Source organism: Phocoena sinus, chromosome 19, assembly GCF_008692025.1.
Source record: "Phocoena sinus isolate mPhoSin1 chromosome 19, mPhoSin1.pri, whole genome shotgun sequence".
Lineage (NCBI taxonomy): Eukaryota > Metazoa > Chordata > Mammalia > Artiodactyla > Phocoenidae > Phocoena > Phocoena sinus.
In genome coordinates, this window is record NC_045781.1 from 58,405,818 (window position 1) to 58,427,124 (window position 21,307).

Below are 21,307 nucleotides of genomic sequence, written 5' to 3' on the forward strand. Positions count from 1 at the left end.
AGCTGGCAGAGTAGGTCTGGGGTGTGTTAAAGAGCAAACCTTCCCAAAAGGCTGGGCTCTTCCCTTCCCTGTTGCAGCCTCCACACCTTAGGACGCAGTGCTGCCGGTTTTCTCAGAGGGCGGGAGTCCCTGTGGAGCCTGGGCTGTGAGGGCCGAGGAGATCGGCCGTGTTCAGCGCCTCCTGAGCGGGCCCGTTGGGTTGTCTGGCACAGCGTCTGCTCGCGCTGTGGCCCATGTCCGCCCTCTCTTGTGCCCCGTCGCCAGGGTGGGTGTCCAGCTCTTGGTCACAGTCAGCCGTGTGTCCCTGCCCAGCTAACAGCACAGTCGCCTGTGAGCACGAGGGCCTGGCCACAGCCACGTGGGCGTCCCCTCCCTGGGCGGCACCTATAGAGTGCCCAGAGCCCCCCACATCTCGGCCTGGGTGGGTTCCCCTTCCCTGGGAACAGGAATCGGGTCTCGGGCTGGGGCCGCGGTGCAGACGTGCTTGTGCGTGCAGGTCCCTGAGCGTGAGCAGCGTCTCCTCCGTGTCCAGCGCCACGTCGAGCAGCAGCTCAGCGCACAGCGTGGACTCGGACGACATGTATGCGGACCTGGCAAGCCCCGTGTCCTCGGCTAGCTCGCGGTCCCCCACCCCAGCCCAGACCAAGAAGGAGAAAGGTAGAGCCTGTGTGCAGGGGAGGGGGCGTGCAGCGGCCCCACGCTGCCAGTGATGACGCCTCCCCCAGACGGCACGCGGGCGGCCGCCTCAGCGGGATAGAGGCTCTGATGGGCGTTTCTCACGGGCAGGAAAGTCTAAGAAAGAAGACGGTGTGAGAGCAGATAAGCGGAAGCGGGATCTGTCCACGCAGCCGCCCAAACCCTCGAGAACCCCCGCGGGCGGCAGGTCCTCCCAGCAGCCCACGACCCCCCAGCAGGCGCCGCCCGGCCAGCCCCCACCGGCCACGTTCATCGCCCACAAGGAGATCAAGTTGACTCTGCTGAGCAAGGTGAGGCCGTGGGCGGCGCTGCTGGGGCTCTGAGGCCCAGGGCCGGGCCGGCAGGCGGCTCTCCACGTCACCCGTTTCGTCCTGCCCTCCCTGTGGGCAGTGCCTGGGGGCACAGGGTAGATGGGAGACGGGCCGGTTCCCACACGGCAGCCCTGGGACCTGGGGCAGGGAGCAAAGCAGACTTGGCCTCCGAGTTGACATCCGCGATGCCCTGAGAGACCGGAAGGCCTCGAGACCGTGGGCCCTGCCCCCCTTGGGGCCACGTGGCGCAGGAGCCCCAGAGGAGTGCCTGCAACGGCGGAGAGCAGGTGGCCGCCTGCTCCAGGGCCTGTGTTCGCTCAGGCCCTGGTCCTCCTCACAAACACCCCGTCGTTCCAGGCCGCTGATAAAGGGGGCAGGAAGCGCTACGAGCCCTCGGACAAGGACAGGCAGAGCCCACCTCCAGCCAAGCGGGCCAACCTCTCCCCGGACCGAGGTGAGCCTCCCGCGTCTGGAGCCGGCGCCCCATTCACCCTTGAAAAGTCTTGAGGGCCTCGGGGACTTCTGATTGAGTGGGTCGTGTCTATCGACATTTACAGTTTTGGAAGTTAAAACTACATATAGTACTTACCTTTAAATTTAACACAGGTAAGATTTTTCATAGAAAATAACTGTATCTTCCAAAACAGACGTTAGTAGGAGTGGCATTGGTCTTTGGTTTTTTACAACCCTCTTATGGCTGGGATCCCATCTCTTCTGGTCACACAAATCACTCGGCCTCTGGAAAACCCCACCCGGGCTTGTGAGGCCGTGAGCGTGCGGAGGGCGGGCAGCATCTCGATGTCGCGGGACGCACCTGACTGCTGCCCCGGCGGTGCTCGGCCGCACCTAGAGAACCACTGGCCCAGGCAGAGCCTCTTCCTGACTGGCTCTAACTAGTAAAGCAAAAGCCTGAGTGTTTCCAAGCCGTCTTTCCCCCTTAAAATGGAGAGGTCCCGTGAACCCCACCAGGAGCAGGAGGTGGACACCGCCCGGCCCCTGAAGCACACCCCCCGGGGCCGCCTGCACGCCTCTGCGGGGCGGGATCCCCTCCGCCTGCCCTCGCTCAGGGCCCCGCACTCGCACAACAGGAAGCCCTCCTTCCCGTTCTTGGTTTTGCCTATATTTTTTTTTTTTTTTCTTTTTTTCCGGTACGCGGGCCTCTCACTGTTGTGGCCTCTCCCGTTGCGGAGCACAGGCTCCGGACGCGCAGGCTCAGCGGCCATGGCTCACGGGCCCAGCCGCTCCGTGGCATGTGGGATCTTCCCGGACCAGGACACGAACCCGTGTCCCCTGCATCGGCAGGCGGACTCTCAACCACTGCGCCACCAGGGAAGCCCTTGCCTATATTTTTTAAGCTGCCGTGCCTTTTTGTCCCCCATTTGAAGACCCTCACCGTGAGTTTCTTCAAGGCACGGAAGGAGGGTTTTGTCTGCTTGGAGTTGGACGCTCAGAGCTCGGTGGCCTGTTTTGATGCTGGCTCAGGAAACCAGAACCGAAATTAGACCTCGGCTTCCGTGTTTTTCTGGGGCTTCATTTTCCAGTGGAATCCATCCTCCCCTTTTCCTTTTCTCACTGGCTCTGCTCCTTATGTCTTTCTGTGAAAATGAGGAAGCCGAACTGAGCGGCCACCGCTTTGTGGCATGGGGTCACCGGTGGCCAGAGGGGCCACCCCATCCCTGTCTGAGCACACCAGCCCCTGCGCAGCTGGCCCCGTGTGGAACTGGGACCCTTGTCTTACCTGTCCTCTGTCACCCAGGTTCTCGGGACCGGAAGTCAGGTGGGAGACTCAGCTCCCCAAAGCCAGAGCGGCAGAGGGGCCAGAATTCCAAGGCCCCTGCGGCCCCGACAGACAGGTGGGTGTCTCCCCCCGGCCCCCGTGCCCTGGGCACAGCGCGCTGGCTCCTTTGCCACAGAGAGGGCTGGCGCAGCTTCCCTCCCCAGGTGGAGGCCAGCATCACTAGCCAGGGGCAGGCTGAGAGGCAGCAGGGATGTGGCACGTGGCTCAGATCCAGAGGCAAGAGGGCGATCCGGCCTGTGTCTGAACTCTGCCCCACCAGTGGGTCCTAGAGTGAGGAGCGGCCCTGAGCGCGCAGCTCCGGGCCAGGGGACCGGGACCCAGATGGTGGCACCCCTTCCCCTCCCTCCCACATCAGGCACAGGAAGTAGGGGCATGGATCCCCTTTTCCCAGGAAGTGGGCTGAGTCTCTGCACACCTGCACCCCTGGCTTTGGGTCGAGGGCCAGGTGGGAGGGGCCGCGGGGAGGGTGGGCACAGCCCCCGGCCCTCGGCCCACAGCACGGCTTGAAGCCGGGGTCAGCAGCGTGGGGTTTCACGTCGGCACAGAGCGGGGTGCGTACGAGGGCCAGAGTAGGAGGGCGGGATAGCGTGGCTCCAGGCAAGCCCTGACGCTGTGCCCCTTCACCCGCGCAGTCTCTGCTCCACGATCGGGGGCGTGGGAGCGGCGTGGGGAGGCCACCTCGACTGTGGCCAGAACCCGGGCTGGGGGCAGGAGGCCAGGCTGGGCCCCACACGCTTACCCATCGTGGGGGGGCCTCGTCCAGTGGGGAGGGGCGCCTTCCACCTGGTAGGTACAGCTCCTGGGGTCCAGGCCCCTGGCAGGAGGCTCATAGAGAGGCCCTCAACCCCTCTAACTGCCTCCCCACCCCCACAGGAAGCGCCCGTTGTCCCCCCAGTCCAAGAGCTCCAGCAAGGTCACCAGTGTGCCCGGCAAAGCCTCGGATACCGGTGCTGCCGCCGGCGCGTCCACGGGCACCAAGTCAGGGAAGGCCAGCACGCTGTCCCGGCGGGAGGAGCTGCTGAAGCAGCTGAAGGCCGTGGAGGACGCCATTGCCCGCAAGCGGGCCAAAATCCCCGGGAAGGTGTAGCCCGGGCTCTGCTCCCCGAGGCAGAGACTCACTTGTTTTTATAAATAGGGTAAGCGCAGCCATTTTGGATTTTGCAGTTAATGTCTTATTTTGGCTGTGATTCTTTTTAAAAATTTAAAAAAAAAAAAAAAAAGTTTCTCAGCTGGAAAAGAAGCCACACACGTAACGAAGATGACGCTGAATCCCAGACTGAAGCAGCCCCTTCCCAGAGCAGAAGTCCGGCGAGCCGGCTGGGCGGGTGGCAGCGCGGTGAGGACCGGCTCGATTTTATGTAAATGATGAGTCCTCCCTCTGCTCGCCAGTCAGGCGTCCTCACCATCCGGTCGGTCGCACCCTCGGCACCCGCCCTCCTGCTGTCGCCAGGAACACCAAGTCTGCCGAGCATCCTCCCCGCCCCTGCCGTCCCCAGGATCAAAAAGTATATATATATTCTTGACTAAAGTCTGATTGGGAAATACTCCTGTCTTTTATTTTAAGCATCAAATTGTTTTAGTTGATTTAAAAAGGAAAAAAAAAAAATACAGAAAAGACCAAAAAAAAAAGGCCGAGGGTATCGTTGGGCATCTGTCAGGTGTGGAGGGTCTCTTTTTGAGGGGTCTCCTAAAATAAAATATTTTGATAAACAGCTGTCTTGCCCTGGTGGTGATGTTTGCCTGTGCCTGGGCCCCCGCCTCAGCCCTCCGCTTGGCAATGCCCACTGGGCTGCTGGCTGAAGGAGGCCCCACCCCGTGGAGCGCTCACCTTGGTTTCCTCGCGGGGGCTGGCCTGGCAGGGCTTCCTGAACACCGAGATCTCCGCCTGAGCGAGAGCCCACCTTCCCCAGCAGCGGGCCCTGAGCCAGAGAGGTGACCCCAGCCCGAAAGCCAGTTCTCCACTCAGTGCCTCAACGCACAGTTGGACCCCACTCGGACATGCAGGTATCGGAGCATGAGACACCCCGGCCAGGACCACGGTGCCGTCTCACCCACTGCAGGCTGGGAGAGGCTGTCGTCGAGTCTGAGAGTCACTGCCCGCAGTGCCCTCCTGAGCCCCTGCCCTCCTCCCGGCAGGACCAAGACCACTGGAGGGGGGGGCCCTTTCTTGTGGATTGAACTTGCAGAGTGGTGCTGGGGCCTGGGAGTGCCCCCGCCCAGTCCCCCCATCGGCACCTCTGCTCTCGGGGGACTTACTCTAAACCAAGTTCCGTGAGTCCTTGCAGGCGACATGCCTCCCAGAGCCCTGTTGTGGGCCGTCAGGAGGCTATGTTCAGTTACCTCGGTTACCGGCTGCTCTGTCCCAAGGCTGCATAGCCACTGACCTGTGGGACAGGAGAGCCGTCCAGGAGCCAGTGCCACACCGCGGGGCCTCCTGCGTGGACTGTTTGCAGTGCAGTCCACGCCCGCGCCACAGCACAGCACACGGGATGCTTCTTGCGTCACCAGCTTCAATACTGTGTCTGGGCAATTTCTCAAGACTTATCTGATTTGCCCTCGGGTCAAAGCCAGGTGCAGAGGGAACTCCCATTCTCCAAAGGGCGGCCTTCAAGGACACAGAGCCAGAATCCACGACACCTTGGGTGACAGCCTGTCCCTGCATTCTGCACCCCAGCCGCTGGGCCCCACGAGCCAGCCGAGCAGTGATGGCCTCTGAAGCCAGGAGCCCGCAGGTGAGCGAGTCCCCCACACAGGTGTCAGCACGCTGCCCCCCCTGGCCCGGCTGACCAGCCAGCTCCTGTGCCAAAGGGCTGGGCTGACCTGGCTTCCCACGCCTGGGTTGGATCTACAGCCCTGGGTTCCCTGGACCAGAGGTGGGTTTAAACCAGCAGCTTGCCATTTGCCATCTGGGGGCAGGGGTGTGTCCTGGGAGGGGTGAGAGTCACACCCCGAGCCAACTCTCCCCCAGGTCTAGTGGAAAGAACAGTCCAGGCCAGGCATGTGGGAAAAGGGAGGCTCTGTGGTATAATGGGTTCTCAGCATCTTTGCCCCCCAGGGGACGTGAGGGCTGAGGCCCTGCCAGGCGGTTAATATGCAAAGGTGGGAGTGATTCCCAGTTCCTCAAGCTTCTTTTCTGCCTACTGACCCCTGCCCCTCCCTCCAGCCCTCCTCCTCCACAGCTGCAGACCCCGACAGAGCCCCTCCCCTGCCTGTTTGCATTCCTCCTTCCCACCCTGGGCCTTTGCACGCACTGCTCCCTGTTCCTGGAACTGTGACCCAGCTGCACCTCACCCTTCCTCTCCCAGCTCAGGCCAGGCCTGCCCCGGCCCCTCATGCCTTCCCCTGTCTGCTGCGCCAGTGCTGCCCTGGAGCTGGCCTCCTCAGGGGGAAACTCAGGTGTGCTTTCCCCGAGTGTAAAGCAGAGGCAGAAAGCCCAGCCTCGGCCCTTCTGAGTTTTCTCATACTAACCCTCCTCGTCTTGAGGGAAGGGGAGCCACACCCCTCGGACCGCCCTCCCCAGGCCAAGGCACCCTGCAGCTTCTACTGTGCCCGTCTCTCCTCCTCTCGCTCTTGAACGGGTGAAAAGAAAAGAAAGATTTCATTTTTTCACTTTATAACTTTCCTAACTCACATGTGAAGCGTCATCTCCAACGTCATGAGTGAATACATTGAACTAGTGGGGCAACTCAGTTCAGTGAAAATTGAGTTCCTGTGGGTTTCGTACGCCTGCTGGTGACTTACAGCCGCTGCCAGTCCCCTCCCCGCAGCGCCAGCCCTGTGCCCCCAGTTCCCTCAAGGCCTGGGCCTCCACCCTCCTCTCGCTCTCTGCCAACCGTCCAGCTACCCCCGTGACGGCTCAGCCAGCGCCTCAGCCCCTGCGGGCCCGTCAGCCCCTGAGGACGGCAGTCAGCCCCCACCGGGAGGAGGAGCTGGGCGGGAGGGGGCTCAGGCCCTGGGTGAGCGGGCAGGGACCCCTGCCTCGGGCAGCCACCCTTGAGGGGCCGTGGACAAGCGTGAGGCGAAGGGGTCATTCCCGACAGTGCAGAGTTTGGGGAGCACGAGAAAACTGGGCTGTGTCCTAGGTTGACTGTGGGCAGGACTGCCTGGCGCCCCATGGTCGAAAAGGCCACGCCACAGGAGGGAAGGGGGAGAGGGTATTGCCACCCCCACTTCAGACGGGACTGCAGCCTGTCACTGGGCTTCCCTCTAGGATGGGGGAGAACTTCGAGCCTGGAGCTGGCAGGGCCTGGAGCAAACCTCTCCTGCAGGCCGCGTCCCCAGCCCAGGCCCACTTGGGCCGCTCCTGTCCAGCCAACGCTGCAAGGGCTCCGAGCCACAGGCAGGGCCACCCCAGAGGCACTGAGGGACTGGCCCTGGTGAGTGTCCCTGTGGTTCCTGTGTTTCTGCCTTCCTGCCCTGGCTCTGTCCTTTTCTCTCTGCCCCGCCTTCCATCTGTGGTCTCTGCATTTGTCTGAGTCTCCCTAGATCTCTGTGCCTGTCTCCATCCGTCCCTCTTCCCCTACCTGCATCCACCACCACCCCCTCTCTGTGCCCCTCCATCCCCTTTCTGCATCTCTCCAGACAGGGGGACTTGGGAACTTGGTCGAATGGGTGTGGTCTGGGGGCAGAGATGTGGTGGTTGTGGTTTGAGGGGCGGAGCCATCCAGGGCGCCTCCTCTAGGACGCCCTCCAACCTTCCTCCTGCAGCTGCCTTTCCAGTATTGCCTAACCCTGTACCGGTGTGCTTGCCTCAGCCGCCCGCAGGAATGAGGCACTGCTGGGCTCCGCCCTGTCCTTCCGTGGGTGCCTGGGACTCTGATGCCAGGCGGGCCACCAATGCACACAAAACAGCCCGGGCTTGTAGTGAGGAAGGAGGCGTGAGGCCCGGCCCCGGGGTTTGTCCCCGACTTGCCCACCCAAAGACATAGAAAATGCTGAAGCTCAGCCCCTTGGCGTAGGGACCCCTGAGCCTTTCACTTCTGAAGATCCTTTGCGGGGGACCCCAGCCCCACGAAGGCAAGGACACTTCCCCTTGGATTCCCCCCCCCAGGGGCCAGTGCCAGGCATGGGTGCCCCCTCCCCTCACTCTGCGAGGGCAGCTCCACACCTGGGGACAGGGCAGGTCCACTGCACGGTGTCCCTGCCCTGGAGGGGATCACACTACCTTTGGGGCCGAGGCAGGAGGGACTGGGATTTCTGAGGCCCTGGGTGCCCTGCAATAAGGCGGGCCCCATCTCAGCCTAAGAAGGGTCTTTCTCTGGACCTGAGCATCTGTCCTGGTGGAAGGTGGAAGGGGCTCAATTGTGTCCCCCAAAACTATGTAGAGGGCCTAGCCTATGTCGAGGGCCTAGCCCCAGTGCCTGGGAAGAATGTGCCTTTATCTGGGAGAAGGGTCTCTGCAGCTGTGCTTAAGGTCAGGCTCTTGATGAGATCACCCTGGGTAGGTGAATGTCTGTAGAAGGTACAGAGACGAGAGACACACGTGGGGAGAGGCCATGTGGGAGTGAGGCAGAGGCTGCACTGGTGCGTTTACAGCCCGGGGCCCCAAGGATATGCCGGGAGCCGCCAGGGGCTGGGAGAGGCAGCAAGGATTCCCTCTGAGACCCCAGAAGGAACCAGCCCTGCTGACACTTTGACTTGGGGCTTCTGGCCTCCAGACTGTGAGAGAATAAACTTCTGTTGTTTTAAGCCCCCCATTTTGGGGCACTTTGTTATGGCCGCCCTAGGAGATGAATACAGGTGGTGAGCTCCCTGCCGCAGGAGGTGTGCAAGCAGAGGGTGGATGACCACGGGCAGGGGTGTGGTAGGCAGGAGCAGCCCTGGGGCCTCAATGTGTCTGTCCATCCATCGGTCAGAAAGAAGCTGGGAGAACAGCCGTGACGCGACGCCCGCTGTGGGAACATTTCCTCCAGACCGAGGCCGGGAGGGCCCCGGCATCCCACTGCCTTCTCCATGCCCCTCTCAGGGGTCCTCCTGTCCACCGAGTCTGCGCCTCCAGTGGTGGTGGACATTCTGGCTCCTGCCAGCAGGTGAGGAAACCCGGAAGGCAGGTTGACTCCATCCTGCACGCCCAGGCCCTCCTCAGCGGGACATTTTATACTGATTCGAGAGGCCCTCGCCAGCATGGCATCCAAACCTCAGCGTTCAAAACTTGGCAGGATCTGGCCCTAAACCGTCTCCCTTGTAGGGTAATGAAGGCACCCCCAGCACCCTCACCAGGAGCACGGAGTTGGTGCAGGTGGGCTGCGGGGGCCTCCTTAGACAGCTTCTTAGGGCGCCCTGCCCTTTAAAGGTTCCAGGCCATTGTCACCCCCTCCACCTCAGACTTGCACTTTTGTTGACTGAAACCACAGAAGCCCAGCAGAGAATCCTGAAGAGGCTCGCTGGCCCCCAGCCGCCCGGTCCCCTCTGGAACCTCCCCACGTGGCAGGAAGAGGGGACGGGAGAATCAACCCTGGGGGAGGACTGGGCAGTGGCGCAAAGTGAGCGCGCTCTCGCCTGAGGTCACCAGGTCCAGACAGCAGAAACGTACAAGGGGTTAGGACTTGGCACTTGGAGAAGGTTCGAGAGTTCCTGGCACACGGGAAAGACCGTTCTGAGCCCCATGTGCAAGTGCTTGGCCTGGGGTAGGGTCCCTGGTGGTGGGGGAGAGGAGGACGAGTGGGTCCACCCTGTCCTGGAGGGGAGGGGACAGTTGCAGGGAGGGGAGGAGGAAGCATGGCCAGGCCCTTCCCGAGGAGGGAGGGTGCCGGATTTTCCCCAGGCGTGGCCCGGGGTATAAAGGGCGCCGCAAGCCGGCTGCAGCCAGGGCAGCCACGGGTACGCCGGGACCGCCAGGTGCGCCGCCGCGGAGCCCGGAACCCAGCCCCCGCTGCGATGGTGAGCTGCTCCTCTCCCCGCCCTCCAGCCTGGACGGTGCCGCCCGGCCTGCCGCCCGACACCCAGGCTGAGGACGTGGCGGCAGGGTCCAGGAAGCCGCCCAAATCTGGGGGCAAAAGGGAGCCAGGAGCCCAGACCCTCCCGGGCCTCCGTTTCCCGACCTGTAGAGGGAGGCTACGTCCCCCCGCCCGCTTTCCACAGGGAGCAGAGCCAGCGGCAGGCAGGGCGGGGCCCCTCCCCGGGGTGCCGCTGACCTCCCACCGCCTGGTCCACCAGTCCCTCCGTGTCCTCCTGCTCCTGCTGTGGCCGCCCACCAGCCTGGCTCTCCACAGCGCCCCCCTCCGGCCGGGGGCCCGTACCCACACAGCCGGGACCCCACGCTGCTACTCGGCGGCGGAGCTGCCCCTGGGCCACACCCCTCCCCACCTGCTGGCTCGAGCGGCCAAGTGGGAGCAGGCGTTGCCGGTGGCGCTGGTGTCCAGCCTGGAGGCGGCGGGCCGCAGGCGCCAGCACGCGGGATCGCCGGCTGGGAACCAGTGCCCCGTGCTGCAGCCCGAGGAGGTGCTGGAAGCTGACGTCCACCAGCGCTCCATCTCGCCCTGGAGATACCGGTGAGAGCGGGCCTCCCTGGGCACGGGCCCCCGGGCCCCCCGAGCCTCAGCGCTCTCACCTGCTGACCTCCGGCCGGCCCGCCCCACCACTGGGAGGTCAAGGCTCCCCCGCGAGCTGGTCCTCGCCCAGTGTCTCAGACCTCAGCCCAGACCTCAGACACCAGGGTCCCCCTGGGAAAATTTGGGGGGCCCCCATTTGAGTTCTTGCAGGGGTGGGGCTGGGACTGGCAGGGAGAGAGGGGGGCTTCTGGGCTCTGGGAGGGCCGTGGGGCACACGCACAGTCTCACTTCCTGGGCACCAGCTGCGTGCCAAGCCCTCCCAGCGTCCCACACCTCCTGCCCTGCGTCCCGGAGCCGCCCTGAGCGCGTGGGGCAGCCGTGGGGCCGCGGGCAGGGAAGGGGGCGCCCGCCCGGGCTCTCTGACAGCCCGCCTGCCCCGCAGCGTGGACACGGACGAGAGCCGCTACCCCCAGAAGTTGGCCTTCGCTGAGTGCCTGTGCAGGGGCTGCATCAGCGCCAAGACAGGCCGCGAGACGGCCGCGCTCAACTCGGTGCCGCTGGTCCAGAGCCTCCTGGTGCTGCGCCGTCGGCCCTGCTCCCGGGATGCGGCGGGGGTGCCCACGCCCGGGGCCTTCACCTTCCACACCGAGTTCATCCGAGTGCCCGTGGGCTGCACCTGTGTCCTGCCCAGGTCGGCCCGGTGATCACTGGCTCAGCTCCTGGACTGGCCTCCAGGGACGCCCTTCCTATTTATGTGTATTTATCGGGTATTTATGTGCCCCCCTGGGGCCCTGGGCAGGTACCGAGGCTCCAGGTCTCTGCTTTGAGACCTGGCCTGGGAAGGGCCCAGTCCCCGGTGCCTGGGGGATGACCCTGTGCTGGGCAGCCCCCAGCTCGAGAGGCAGTTTATCCTTTGACAAAAACAGCTGGGCTAGAAGGAACATTCTCACTCTTCTGGAACTTGCTAAAACACCTACAGAAAAGGGAAAAGGTGTTCTGATGGCCACCTCCACTTCCTGGTCCCCTGGGCTCCCCTCACCCCAGCCGCCTGGGAGGAACAAGCACCCCTGTGTTTCTAAAACAGCTATTTATTTTACACGTGACTACGCATCGTCTCACTGCTAAACGGTATCTCAGAGCACAGCACTGGCTGGCACAGAGGGGAATGGGTGAAGCCACTCTCTCACCCTCTACCCTGCCTGGTCGTTAACACCCAGCTGGTCCCCCAGGGGCAACCACTGGCCCAGATCATGGTGTGTCCTTCTAGGAAGGTCTATGCATGGACCCAGGTGCACCCAGGGCGGGGTTATGTTTTAACAGAGTGGAGCCCAGGTGTGCCCCGCTGGCCATGCAGTAGCTCCCGGGTCTGGCGATGGGACTCATTCCCAAAGCCCAGCCCTCTCCCCACAGACGTGGGTGTGGCCCCTGGGGACTCCCTCCCTTACCCCATGGACAGGTATCCTGGGGTGACTTCCCGGGTGTCCGCTCAGGGGGACATGTCTCTGTAGCTTGGCTGAGTCATGCTCCCCCAACCCCAGCAGAGGCCCAGGCAGCTCTGGAAACCCCCTTGGGCTTCTGTCCACCACGGGTGACCTGCCAGACGAGGGGCAGCCAAGCTAACGGGCACCTCCCAGCTCAGGCACCCAGCCGGCCACCTGAGAACCACCTGACCCATCACGACAGAAGGTCCTGGCTCAGAGCACGTTTTGGGGCAATGAGTTCAGGGGCCCAGGAGTGCGTGGCCTCAGCAGTTCTGGATCAGCTACGATGCCCGCTTTGGAGCCTCAGTCCCCACGCCTGTGACGCACGTCAGCTCTAAGGGCTGTGGGGCTGCAGGGCAGTTGTCTGTACCCCCCTGCCACTTTCACCTGCTGACTGACACCTACTGTGTGTAAGGCCCAGGAAGAGGGGAGGGGTCTCAGAAGGCTACCCGGAGGAGGTAACCTTTATCTTGAGCTTGGAAGGAGTCTTCAATCAGCACTTACTGAGTTTCTGCCCTGTGCCCAGGACCGGGATCAGAGCTGTGAACAAAATGGATAGCTCCCCACCTGCCCCGTGGGTGACCGACCACCACGGCCCCATCAGCGAAGTCCTGGGCCGGTTGGTGGTGAAGGGATAAGGGAAGGGAGAGGGGCTGCAGTGGGGGCCACCTGGGCACCACCTGAGTGGCCATCCGGGGCCCAGTGCTCCAGGCAGAGGGGATGGCCTGTGCAGAGGCTGAGAAGGTGGCCTGCCCGTGCCCGGGGGGGCAGTGTGGCTGGAGCCCAGTGGGCGGGGTGACAAGGGCCACAGCAGGTGCGGGCGGGGGCCGGAGACAGTGTCCGTCCTGGGCTATGGGAGCCTGTGGGCTCCGAGCCGGGCACTGGGCGGGACAGGGCAGTGCTGGGAGTGGCCTGGGAGTGGGGGCGGAGGAACGGTGGGCCGACTGGGTTTATGCTGAAGACGAAGGGTGTTGGCTGACAGGCGGTGTGCCCTCTAGGCCAGAGGTCCCTAGAGACCCCCAGCTCTGAAAGTGTGAGAGCAGGAGGCGAGCGATTTAAGGGCTTTTCCAGACGTCGGGGGAGTGGGTGCCGGGGAAGGAATTGGGGCTTCCCAGGCTGGGGTGTGAGCTGAAGCCAGGCAAAGCTTCGGGGCCACAGGGGCTCCTGGCCCCGCCATGGCTACTGTGGTGTGTGTGCGGTGTGTGCGAGGGGGGCATGTATGGTGTGTGGGTGTGTATGTGTTAACTGAACCCACTTTGGGTTCACTCACCCACTGATTACTCCCCCACCCTCCCTCCCTCCCTCCCTCCCTCCCTCCGTCTTTAAAAAGCTTTCCCTGAAAGCCACCAGGGAGTTGGGGGGTCTCTTGAGCACGAGCTGCCTGGACCCCTTGCTTGGTGCCTGCAGTAGACCCTGCACCTGCCTTCCCCACACCGCATGGCAGCAGACTGGCTTTGCTGTGCATGGGTGAGCAGACCCGAGTTTGGTTTGGTAACGATTTTGGCGACCTGGCTGGAGCGGAAGTCCCAAGTGGGCACGTTGCCCACGGCACACTGGCCCCAGGGTGGTCCAAGGGGTGCTGCAGCAGGTGAGTCCTAGCAGGTCAGGGAGCTGGGGGGACACACACACCCTCCCCCCAGACCTGAGACGTTCTTTTCCAGAGTAGAAACACAAACAGTTGGAATTCCAGATACGTGTTTCATGGAATAGGCGATGCACCGAGATCCCAGTGCCAGTGAGGAAGATGACAGCCCTGTTGCCAGTGAACCCGAAGGAGTCTGCAGAAAAGGGGTGCCCTGGGCTGGGGGCTGCCCACCCCCACCCGTCTGCAGGAGAAGCCCTCGAAGCTTTGGCGGGACGGGAGTGGCTCGAGGCCCTGGTCACACGACCTCATCAGTCACCGGCATGGGGTTTTCCTGGGGGCCACCCACAGGGACCCCTGCCACCTCCTCCTCACTCGGCTTCTTGCGGGCCTCGGCTGGGGGCCGGGGCGGGGGGTTGCTGGGTGGCTGCTTGATGGTGCCCCCCACCTGCGGCCGCTCCTTGGGCTTGGTCTCGATGGGGGTCCACTGCTCCCCGTGGATAGCCGCCTGCAGGACATGGAGGGGCTGGGCTGGGGTCCTCCCAGGCCGCCCCCGCCCCGCCATACGGTCTCCCCGCCCCTGCGCTCCCCCACCCCCGCCAGAAGCCAGGACACGACCGAATTCAGTGAGACCTGAGGGGACTGGAGCTCAGAGAGGTTATTTGATGGGCCTGAGGCCACACAGTCGGAACCCAGCTATTTCACCACAACACAAGGGGCCCCACAAGGGCAAGGGGTGCTGAACCCCGGGGCTCCTGAAAGATTCTGGAGGCAGCTTCCAGGTACACAGCCCAAGACCAGCCTTCTTCCCAGGGACTAAGGGCCAGGAGCAGGACAGAAGCCCAGGCCCGAGTGGCCATGATGCTGAACTGAGGCCGGCAGCTCTGGGTGAGGGGGCTGGGGAGAGGCCCAGGAGGGTGGCCAGGGAGGCCAGGGGCCCAGGTGTGTTGAGGAGGAAGAGTGCACGGCCCAGGGAATTTGCTGAAATGCAGACTCCAGGGCCAGAGGCCAAGTGGACCTAAGAACGTGTATCTTTCATTTTGTATCCCCTAATACATTAGTTGATACAAAAAATATGTGACAGCATATACTTTATGAAGCATAAGAATAAAGTGAATTTCTAGAATCACACCTCCTAAGTTAAAAACTAGAACACTGGGGCTTCCCTGGTGGTGCAGTGGTTAAGAATCCGCCTGCCAGTGCAGGGGACACGGGTTCGAGCCCTGGTCCGGGAAGATCCCACATGCCGCGGAGCAACTAGGCCCGTGCACCACATCTACTGAGCCTGTGCTCTAGAGCCCGTGCGACACAACTACTGAGCCCGCACGCCTAGAGCCCGTGCAACAAGAGAAGCCACCACAATGAGAAGCCCGCACACCACAACGAAGAGTAGCCCCCGCTCTCTGCAACTACAGAAAGCCCGTGTGCAGCAACGAAGACCCGACGCAGCCAAAAAATAAATTAATTAAGAGAAAAAAAAAAAAAAAAAATTAGAACGCTCTATCCCAGAAGGTAAAACTAGAAAGTTGAAGGAAAAGAATGGAGGAAAATATGGCGTACGGGCAGGGAAAGCCATTTTTAAAAAGCACAAACTATAAAGCAAATAAATATATTAGACAGACAGACTTCTGCTCAGAGAAGAATTCATGGACAAAGTTAGATCCTTAATAGAGAAGGAGGAAGTATCCACAGTGGCTAAAACTTACAAAGGATTCACAATTAAAATACACATTACACTCCTGCAAACTAACAAGAAAAAGACAAAACCCCCACAGGAAAATGGGCAAAAGGCCTGAACAGGCAGCGTAGAAGCACTGAGACAGCTGAAGCGAATGAGGCGGTGGCCAGCTCGTAATCAGTGGAGCAATCAAGTCGAAATCATCAGGCCCTGTCAGCCTGACTGAAGCTGGTGGCCGTGGTGGGGCTGGAACCGCGGCTCGGCGGGTCAGGGGCACCACGCGCAGGAGGACAGCGAGTGTCCGGCAGCCCGCGCCTGGTGGGGCCCCCGCCCCATCCCTACCGCCCCCTGCCCTGCTGTAAAGGTGGCCTCGTGCAGCCTCACTGACAAGGGGCCCTTTGCGTAACCTGGACTCCAGGCAAACCCAGCCCCAAGGGTTTTGCACGTGGCATCTGCCCTGCTCACGAGCTCCTGACAGCATCCCGAACTGGATGAGATACCTTTGAGCAGCGGATCCCAATCCAGGCCGGGCCTGCCGGCCGTGTGACCTGGACCAGCCACGTCCCCTCTCTGAGCTTCCGCCGCTTGTCTGTGAAGTGGGGGCCCCACCTCCCACCGCGCAGGGCTGTAGCGCAGGTTACCGAGGACGTAGGGGAACGGCCAGCACGTTAGATGGGCCAGAATGGAGGCTCCGTTGGAACTGTCCCCACGACGTGAGCAAGGACACGGGCTCGGCCTCCAGGGCCAGCCACGGGGCCAAGGCTGTCAAGGACTGGCAGGGCTGACCACGGAGGACGCTACTCACCAGCAGGTAGATGCTGCTTGCGATGGCCAAGCAGGCCGTGCCCAGGATGGTGGCGAGCAGGAAGCCGGCAGGTACCGACAGCCTGGGGAGGGGGTGGAGGACGGAAGACAGTCAGAAGGGGGGTCTGCAGCCCTAGGCCTTGGTCAGAGACCACAGGATCTCAGGACAAAGCCCCCAGGACCTTGAGCGGAGGGGATGCCCACTGCTGCCCAGGCTGGGCTTCTAACTTCGGCCCCGGAGCTGTTCTCTGCTTGGTTTGCACAGGGCAAACCGGGCAGACATAGGGGCAGGGCGCTGGGCCCCCAGCCGCCACCCAGGGAGGAGGCCCAAGCAGCTGCAGGGGCGCTGCGCGTGGCGGTCTCCCCGGCAGTGACCACCAGACTCATTGTGGGACGGCGGAGCAGAACCGCCCAGCTGAGCCCAGTCAAGCCCAGAACACTGATTATTCCTGACTTAAGCTTGCACCAGGTTGCGGTGAATCGTTACCCTGTAAGTAATGACGGATACAGGTTTAGGGAACCTCTGGCAGAGCCCGGGAGGGGCCTAACTTGACCCCAGCAGTCCTCTGCCGGCGGTGCTGGTGATCCCAAGTGGGCAGAGACTCACCCAAGGTGCAGGAAGGCCCGGATGTAGTAATTGCTGGTGAGGGGGCCGAACACCTTCACCGCTCTGGTCAGGTACTTCTGTCCGCTAGGCAGAGGGAGGGAGGGGAGACAGACTGCGTCCAGCTCAGCACACCCCACCGCCCACCCCGGCCCAGAGCGCCCGGCTCTTCCTCCCAGGGGCCCAGGGGCCCAGGGGCTCAGCGGCTGGGCAGACACCCAGTGGGCTGGCGCTGGGGACAGGACCAGGCTCCCGCGTGGTTATGGCTCCTGGGGAGGCCGCCAGGGCAGGGCAGGGAGACTCACCACCTCTCCATGGTGGAGCCCTTGCTCCTCTTACCCCGCGGGTACTCTAGCAGGCAGACCAACACACCTGCCGCTCTGAAGCTGCGGTTAAGGAAGAGCCCAGCTCAGCCTGAGGGGCCGCAGTGAGCCCCCTTTGCTGATGAGAAAAGAGAGAGGTGCGGCCGCTGCCTGAGGTCACGCAGCTGGGAAACAGCTGGACGGGATTCCCATAGCTCTGGCCACCTTGCTGCCTCCTTTGCTGTCCTGTGCCCTCCCTCCCCCCATGCCTGCCTTGGCCTCCAGAGAGCCTGTAACAGCTGGGCTGGCGGGGGGAAGGGGGGACCCGGTCCACTCGTGGATAGGCCCGGCCGGCTAGGGAGGGTGGCTGATAGACGGGGGTGTGGAGGGGATCCCGAGCATTCCCGAGGCCTCAGTGCCACCCTCAGGGGGCACTGACACCTCCCACCCCGCCAGGGCCCGGCCCGGTGGGTCTGTCACCTCCCTGCTATGAGCCCCTCCTGCCTTCCAGGGGCAGCGGCATCTCTACCACCCCCCCCCCCCCAGCCCTGCTCTGGCGTGTGCAGCGGGAGGATACATGGAATATGCGCCCAGGTACCACTGGGCAAACTGGCCGGCCGTGGCCACAATGCCCCCGGTGATGAGGACTGTGGACAGAGGAGAAGCAGGTTAGCAGGTGCCCCACCCCATGCCTGCAGGGGCTCCGGCCGCCCCCTGTACTCCCCCTCCCCCTGAGGGGCTACCAGTGCACCACAGAGCTGCCCTCTGTCCGCCACCATGTTAGCCCAGGAAGGGGACCCAGGTGGGTGCAGCCCCTGGCCGGTGATGGGGAATGGCCGTAGGCATGGGGGTCGGGACGCCTTCCCCTGGGAAGCAGCATTCGAGCCAAGGAGGGGCCTGAGGAGCTGCTGAGGGATGTGTGGGAGAGGAAAGGCCTGGGCTCCAGCCTGGACACACTCCCCAGGCCCCTGACCCTCAACACGCTGAGTGGTTGCTCGATGCATTTAAAGACTGCACTGTTGGTTGCTGACTCTGTACCGGCTGCGTGGACGTTCTCTCCCGGCTGGGGGTGTCCTGGACGACCCCATTCGTGTGTTTTGTCTCATGCAGTTCTGAGTGGACTTGGTCTCTCCAGCCCTTTACCTGCAGCCCTGTGTGCGCCTGCCGCGAGCGAGCGTATCTCTGTCTTTCCTCCCCAGTAATTTTTTTCTTTTCTATTGCGGTAAAATCAGTGAACAGCTCAGTGGCGTGAAGCACGTTCCCATTGTTTTGGCACCGTCACCACCAACCGTCCCCAGGATTTCCAGTCATTTATTGAGGTATAATGATTACATAAAGTGCACAGACTTTTTACATGTGCGACCCCCTACGTGATCTCCACCCGAATCAAGATTCCCGCCACCCCAGAAAGTTCCCCGAGGGCCCTTTTTTGCTGAACCGAAGGTTTGTCCAGGCCCTTCTTGCGGTGGTTTGCATGGAGCTCCAGCTCACTCTTTGTCTTGTCGGGTAGTTTCCTACTGTGTGAATCCACCACGATGTATTTATCCATTTTCCTGTCTTTGGGACGTGTCAGTTGCTTCTGGGCTTGGGCTATAATGAATAAGCTGATAGAGCTAAATTCTTTATAGTTTAAGCAATCTGATAGTGAATTGAACACCTTTTCTCGACTGTGATTGCAGGTAACTTACTTTGCTCTCTTATTGGTGTTTTCTCTTGAAGTAGCTTCTCTGGTTGCTTCTCCTGCCTTCTGCTGACTTGATCAAACTTTAATTTTACAATTCCTCTTCCGGAACCACATGTGGACTTTAGAAGGTTTAACTTCAGTCTCACCCCAAACTACCCACGATTATTAATTATTTACAGTCAGTGTCTTCACGCTGGCGTTGCCGTCCTTCTCTCTGGATCCAGCTTTGCTCTCGCTGTAGCACATCCTTCAGTAGTTCTTTCCGGTGACCTGAACTTCCTGGTCAGTGGGCGCTGTGGCAGCCCCCGCCCCCCGCCCCATGCGCAGTACAGGCCTGAGTTTCCAGCGGTTTTGTCTTGTTTGAGACTCTCTTCGTCCAGGCTCCAGTGGCAGATAGCACAGTTGCTTGCGGGGGATGATCTTTTGGTCTGTTTCTTCCCGGCTCTGGCCTCAGAATCTCACCGGGTAAAAGCCCTGACTCCTGGCGCCCCTCCCTTCGGCCCCTGAACCCTCATCGTCATCCGCAGGTGTCAGGCTCAGCTCCGTTCATGTTCACGCTCGCTGTGCTCTCAGCGCCTCCCTGAGCTGCAGGAGGGAAGGGACATCTCCCTTGCATTCGGGCAGCACCATGGCCGCTCGACCTGGGGGTGTAACTTCCTTGGCCTGGGCCTCCATCACTAGCAAGAGCCTCGGCTCCCATGGGGCTGTGGTCTCACGATGGGGATGGAAACTTCCGCTAGTGGTGAGCAAGGTGAACGTGGGCAGAGGTGCTGGCTACGTCAGGCTGTGCGCTCTGGAAAGCCTTCTCTGAAGCCGCTTCCGTAAAGGCCAGGGTGGGTGGGCCCCAGAGGACTAGAGGGCCAGGGGTGGAGCAGTCGGAATCGGAGGGGACATGGTCTGATTAGATGGGACTTTCTACAATAAAAAGGGCCCACGGGCTGTGACGCTCGTCGGGCCTGGCCTGGTCTGGTCAGCCCGGAGGGCTGTAGTTAGTACTGAACAGGAGGAAAAGTCAGCAAAAGGAGGAATTTGGAGCCAGAAGGGGGACCTTCTGACAAACCGCCCCTTTTGATGGAGGAAGCTGAGCCGTAGTCATTGCAGGGGGGGATGGCGGGGGGAGAGGACGGCTCTGGGCAGAAGCGAGGAGTGCCAGGTACTGACCCACTGAGTTCTCAGCCACTGAGACGCCAGAAGGGGGCCTGTCTGCCTGGGCACAAATCTTGGGGCCGGTGCCCAAAGCTGCCTACCTCCCAAAACGCGACCTTACAATGCTCCCCTCCGCACCCAGCTCTGCCGGCTCCTCCAGTCCCCAGGATGGGCGTGGGGGCCTCGGGGTGGGTCCCAGGTAAGCGGGGGTGGGCTGAGACCCTCCTCATCACCGTACCCCCCAGTCCTCCCACCCGCCCACTCAGACTAGGTGTGGGGCCTTCCTGGGAGGGGCAGAGCCGTGAGCGGCTGCTTCTTGCTTCAGGCCTCGCCGCCTCCTGAGAGGTTCCTGTCTGTACAGCACGGGCTTCCGCCCCATGAGCGCAGGGCGGCGGGGTGACGGCGCCGCCCCTCCCCAGAAGCAGCCGCAGGGAGCTGGGTGGGAGGAGGTCACGTGGCTGTTTCCAGCCGCCTTGTGCAATGGCCTTCTGAGCAGACTCAGGCCTGGGCCCCAGAGACAGAGCGGTCGCCCCCCATGGGCCAAGTCCAAGGCCAGGAGGCAGGAGGAGCCCACCTCCACACCCCAGGACCCCCGGGGCAGGAGGGGCCAGTCCAGACAGGGGTGGGTCAGGCCAGGTTTTCCCAACCCTGCTGGGCAGTGACTCTCCGGAAACCACCGGGGGCTAACGCTTCTTCCCCCGACTGTAACTTCCTCTTGTGACGGGGTGGGGGGGTGGGGGGGTGGAAGAGTGAAGGGACAGAGGATGGGGTATGCGTGTGCACGGGTCTGCAGGGGCTGGAGGGCCCCGGATCCCCCTCCCCAGCTCTAAGGCTCCGCTAGGAGGCTGCTGCCTGCTCCCAACACAGGCCCCCAGACTCCTTGCCGCTGGAGTCTCCAGTCTCGGGGCCCCCGCCCCCAGGCCTCAGTTCCCACTTCCTGGCCTGCAGCCCAGGGTCTCTGGCTCCTCAGGACCCTCTCCCGCCCCTCTCCAGCCTGCCCCCTCCCCCTTTCCTCGGCCATAGCCTGAGGCCTCCAGGCCCCCACTTCCCCAGCCCGGGCTCCAGCCTGGACTGCCGCGGCACCCCTCACCCCAGGCGCAGCCGCCCTCTGCAGCCCCGCCCCCAGTGCAGCGGCCCCCCACTCACTCAGGCCGGACGCCAGCGCCTGCTCGTTGGCCCACATGGCCCACTCAATCTGCCCCATGGTGGCGACCCGGCTCGGACACGGCTAAGGCACTTCGGATCCCGCGTCCCCAGAGCTCCGCCTGCCTCCCGCCCCGAGTCCCCCGAGTCCCCCGAGTTCCGGCGCCGCCCGGCCCCGCCCCGCCGCTGGCCCCGCCCCAGCCCCGGTTCCCCAGGTGGCAGGCAGGCCTGGCGGCGGGTGGGGTCCCGGTGCTCCCAGGAGCCTCGTCCCCCACCCCCACCACGAGAGCCTGGGACCTGGAGCTCAGGAAGGGGCCCTACCCAGCCGGCCCAGGCCTTCCCCCGTGCAGACCCAACCAGCGCGGCCGCGGTGGACTCGAGTGGGGGCGGGGCTTCAAGCCAGGACCCCTGAGCCTCGTGCGGAACCCTCGCCGGAGGTCAGCGCAGGCCCAGCCTCGGCCTCATCTGGCCCTGGGCTAGCGCAGGTGTGGACAGGTGTGGCGTCTGCAGGCAACCCTTTGCTCAGAGGCTAATTTGGGAGGGGTGGTGCTGAGAGTGTGGGAGGCTTCTGGGAAAACCCAGGCTGCA

At 62.7% G+C, this 21,307-nt stretch overlaps 3 protein-coding genes across 4 annotated transcripts in view; 2 read left to right on the forward strand and 1 right to left on the reverse strand.

Annotated features, from left to right (window-relative positions):
* Nucleotides 1–4,517, forward strand: part of ZC3H18 (zinc finger CCCH-type containing 18) — a 50,667-nt gene extending 46,150 nt beyond the window's left edge. For both annotated transcript variants that reach the window (XM_032613028.1, XM_032613029.1), the window contains 5 exons: nt 497–657; nt 787–986; nt 1,365–1,461; nt 2,764–2,860; nt 3,679–4,517. In XM_032613028.1, coding sequence (XP_032468919.1) covers nt 497–657; nt 787–986; nt 1,365–1,461; nt 2,764–2,860; nt 3,679–3,892 — 769 coding nt within the window. In that variant the 3' untranslated portion in view covers nt 3,893–4,517. The remainder of the gene's footprint in view (nt 1–496; nt 658–786; nt 987–1,364; nt 1,462–2,763; nt 2,861–3,678) is intronic.
* Nucleotides 4,518–9,522: 5,005 nt separating this feature from the next.
* On the forward strand, nt 9,523–13,051 carry IL17C (interleukin 17C). The gene is made up of 3 exons (XM_032614846.1): nt 9,523–9,684; nt 9,961–10,295; nt 10,738–13,051. The coding sequence occupies exons 1-3, from the start codon at nt 9,523–9,525 to the stop codon at nt 10,997–10,999; spliced, it is 759 nt and encodes a 252-aa protein (XP_032470737.1). The 3' UTR covers nt 11,000–13,051.
* Nucleotides 13,052–13,454: 403 nt separating this feature from the next.
* On the reverse strand, nt 13,455–20,880 carry LOC116743947 (cytochrome b-245 light chain). Its single transcript, XM_032613155.1, has 6 exons — nt 20,723–20,880; nt 17,324–17,393; nt 16,750–16,824; nt 16,448–16,531; nt 15,842–15,923; nt 13,455–13,866 (listed from the first exon to the last, which is right to left on the reverse strand). The coding sequence occupies exons 1-6, from the start codon at nt 20,778–20,780 to the stop codon at nt 13,657–13,659; spliced, it is 579 nt and encodes a 192-aa protein (XP_032469046.1). The 5' UTR covers nt 20,781–20,880; the 3' UTR covers nt 13,455–13,656.
* Between the last annotated feature and the right edge of the window lie 427 nt (nt 20,881–21,307).

Coding starts and splice junctions, on each gene's coding strand:
- IL17C (XM_032614846.1), top strand. CDS start 9,523: ATGGCCAGGCCCTTCCCGAGGAGGGAGGGTGCCGGATTTTCCCCAGGC. Junction 9,685..9,960: donor ACCCAGCCCCCGCTGCGATG/GTGAGCTGCTCC, acceptor CTGGTCCACCAG/TCCCTCCGTGTCCTCCTGCT. Junction 10,296..10,737: donor ATCTCGCCCTGGAGATACCG/GTGAGAGCGGGC, acceptor CCTGCCCCGCAG/CGTGGACACGGACGAGAGCC.
- LOC116743947 (XM_032613155.1), bottom strand. CDS start 20,780: ATGGGGCAGATTGAGTGGGCCATGTGGGCCAACGAGCAGGCGCTGGCG. Junction 17,394..20,722: donor GGCGCTGGCGTCCGGCCTGA/GTGAGTGGGGGG, acceptor CTCTGTCCACAG/TCCTCATCACCGGGGGCATT. Junction 15,924..16,447: donor CGGGCCTTCCTGCACCTTGG/GTGAGTCTCTGC, acceptor CCCCCTCCCCAG/GCTGTCGGTACCTGCCGGCT.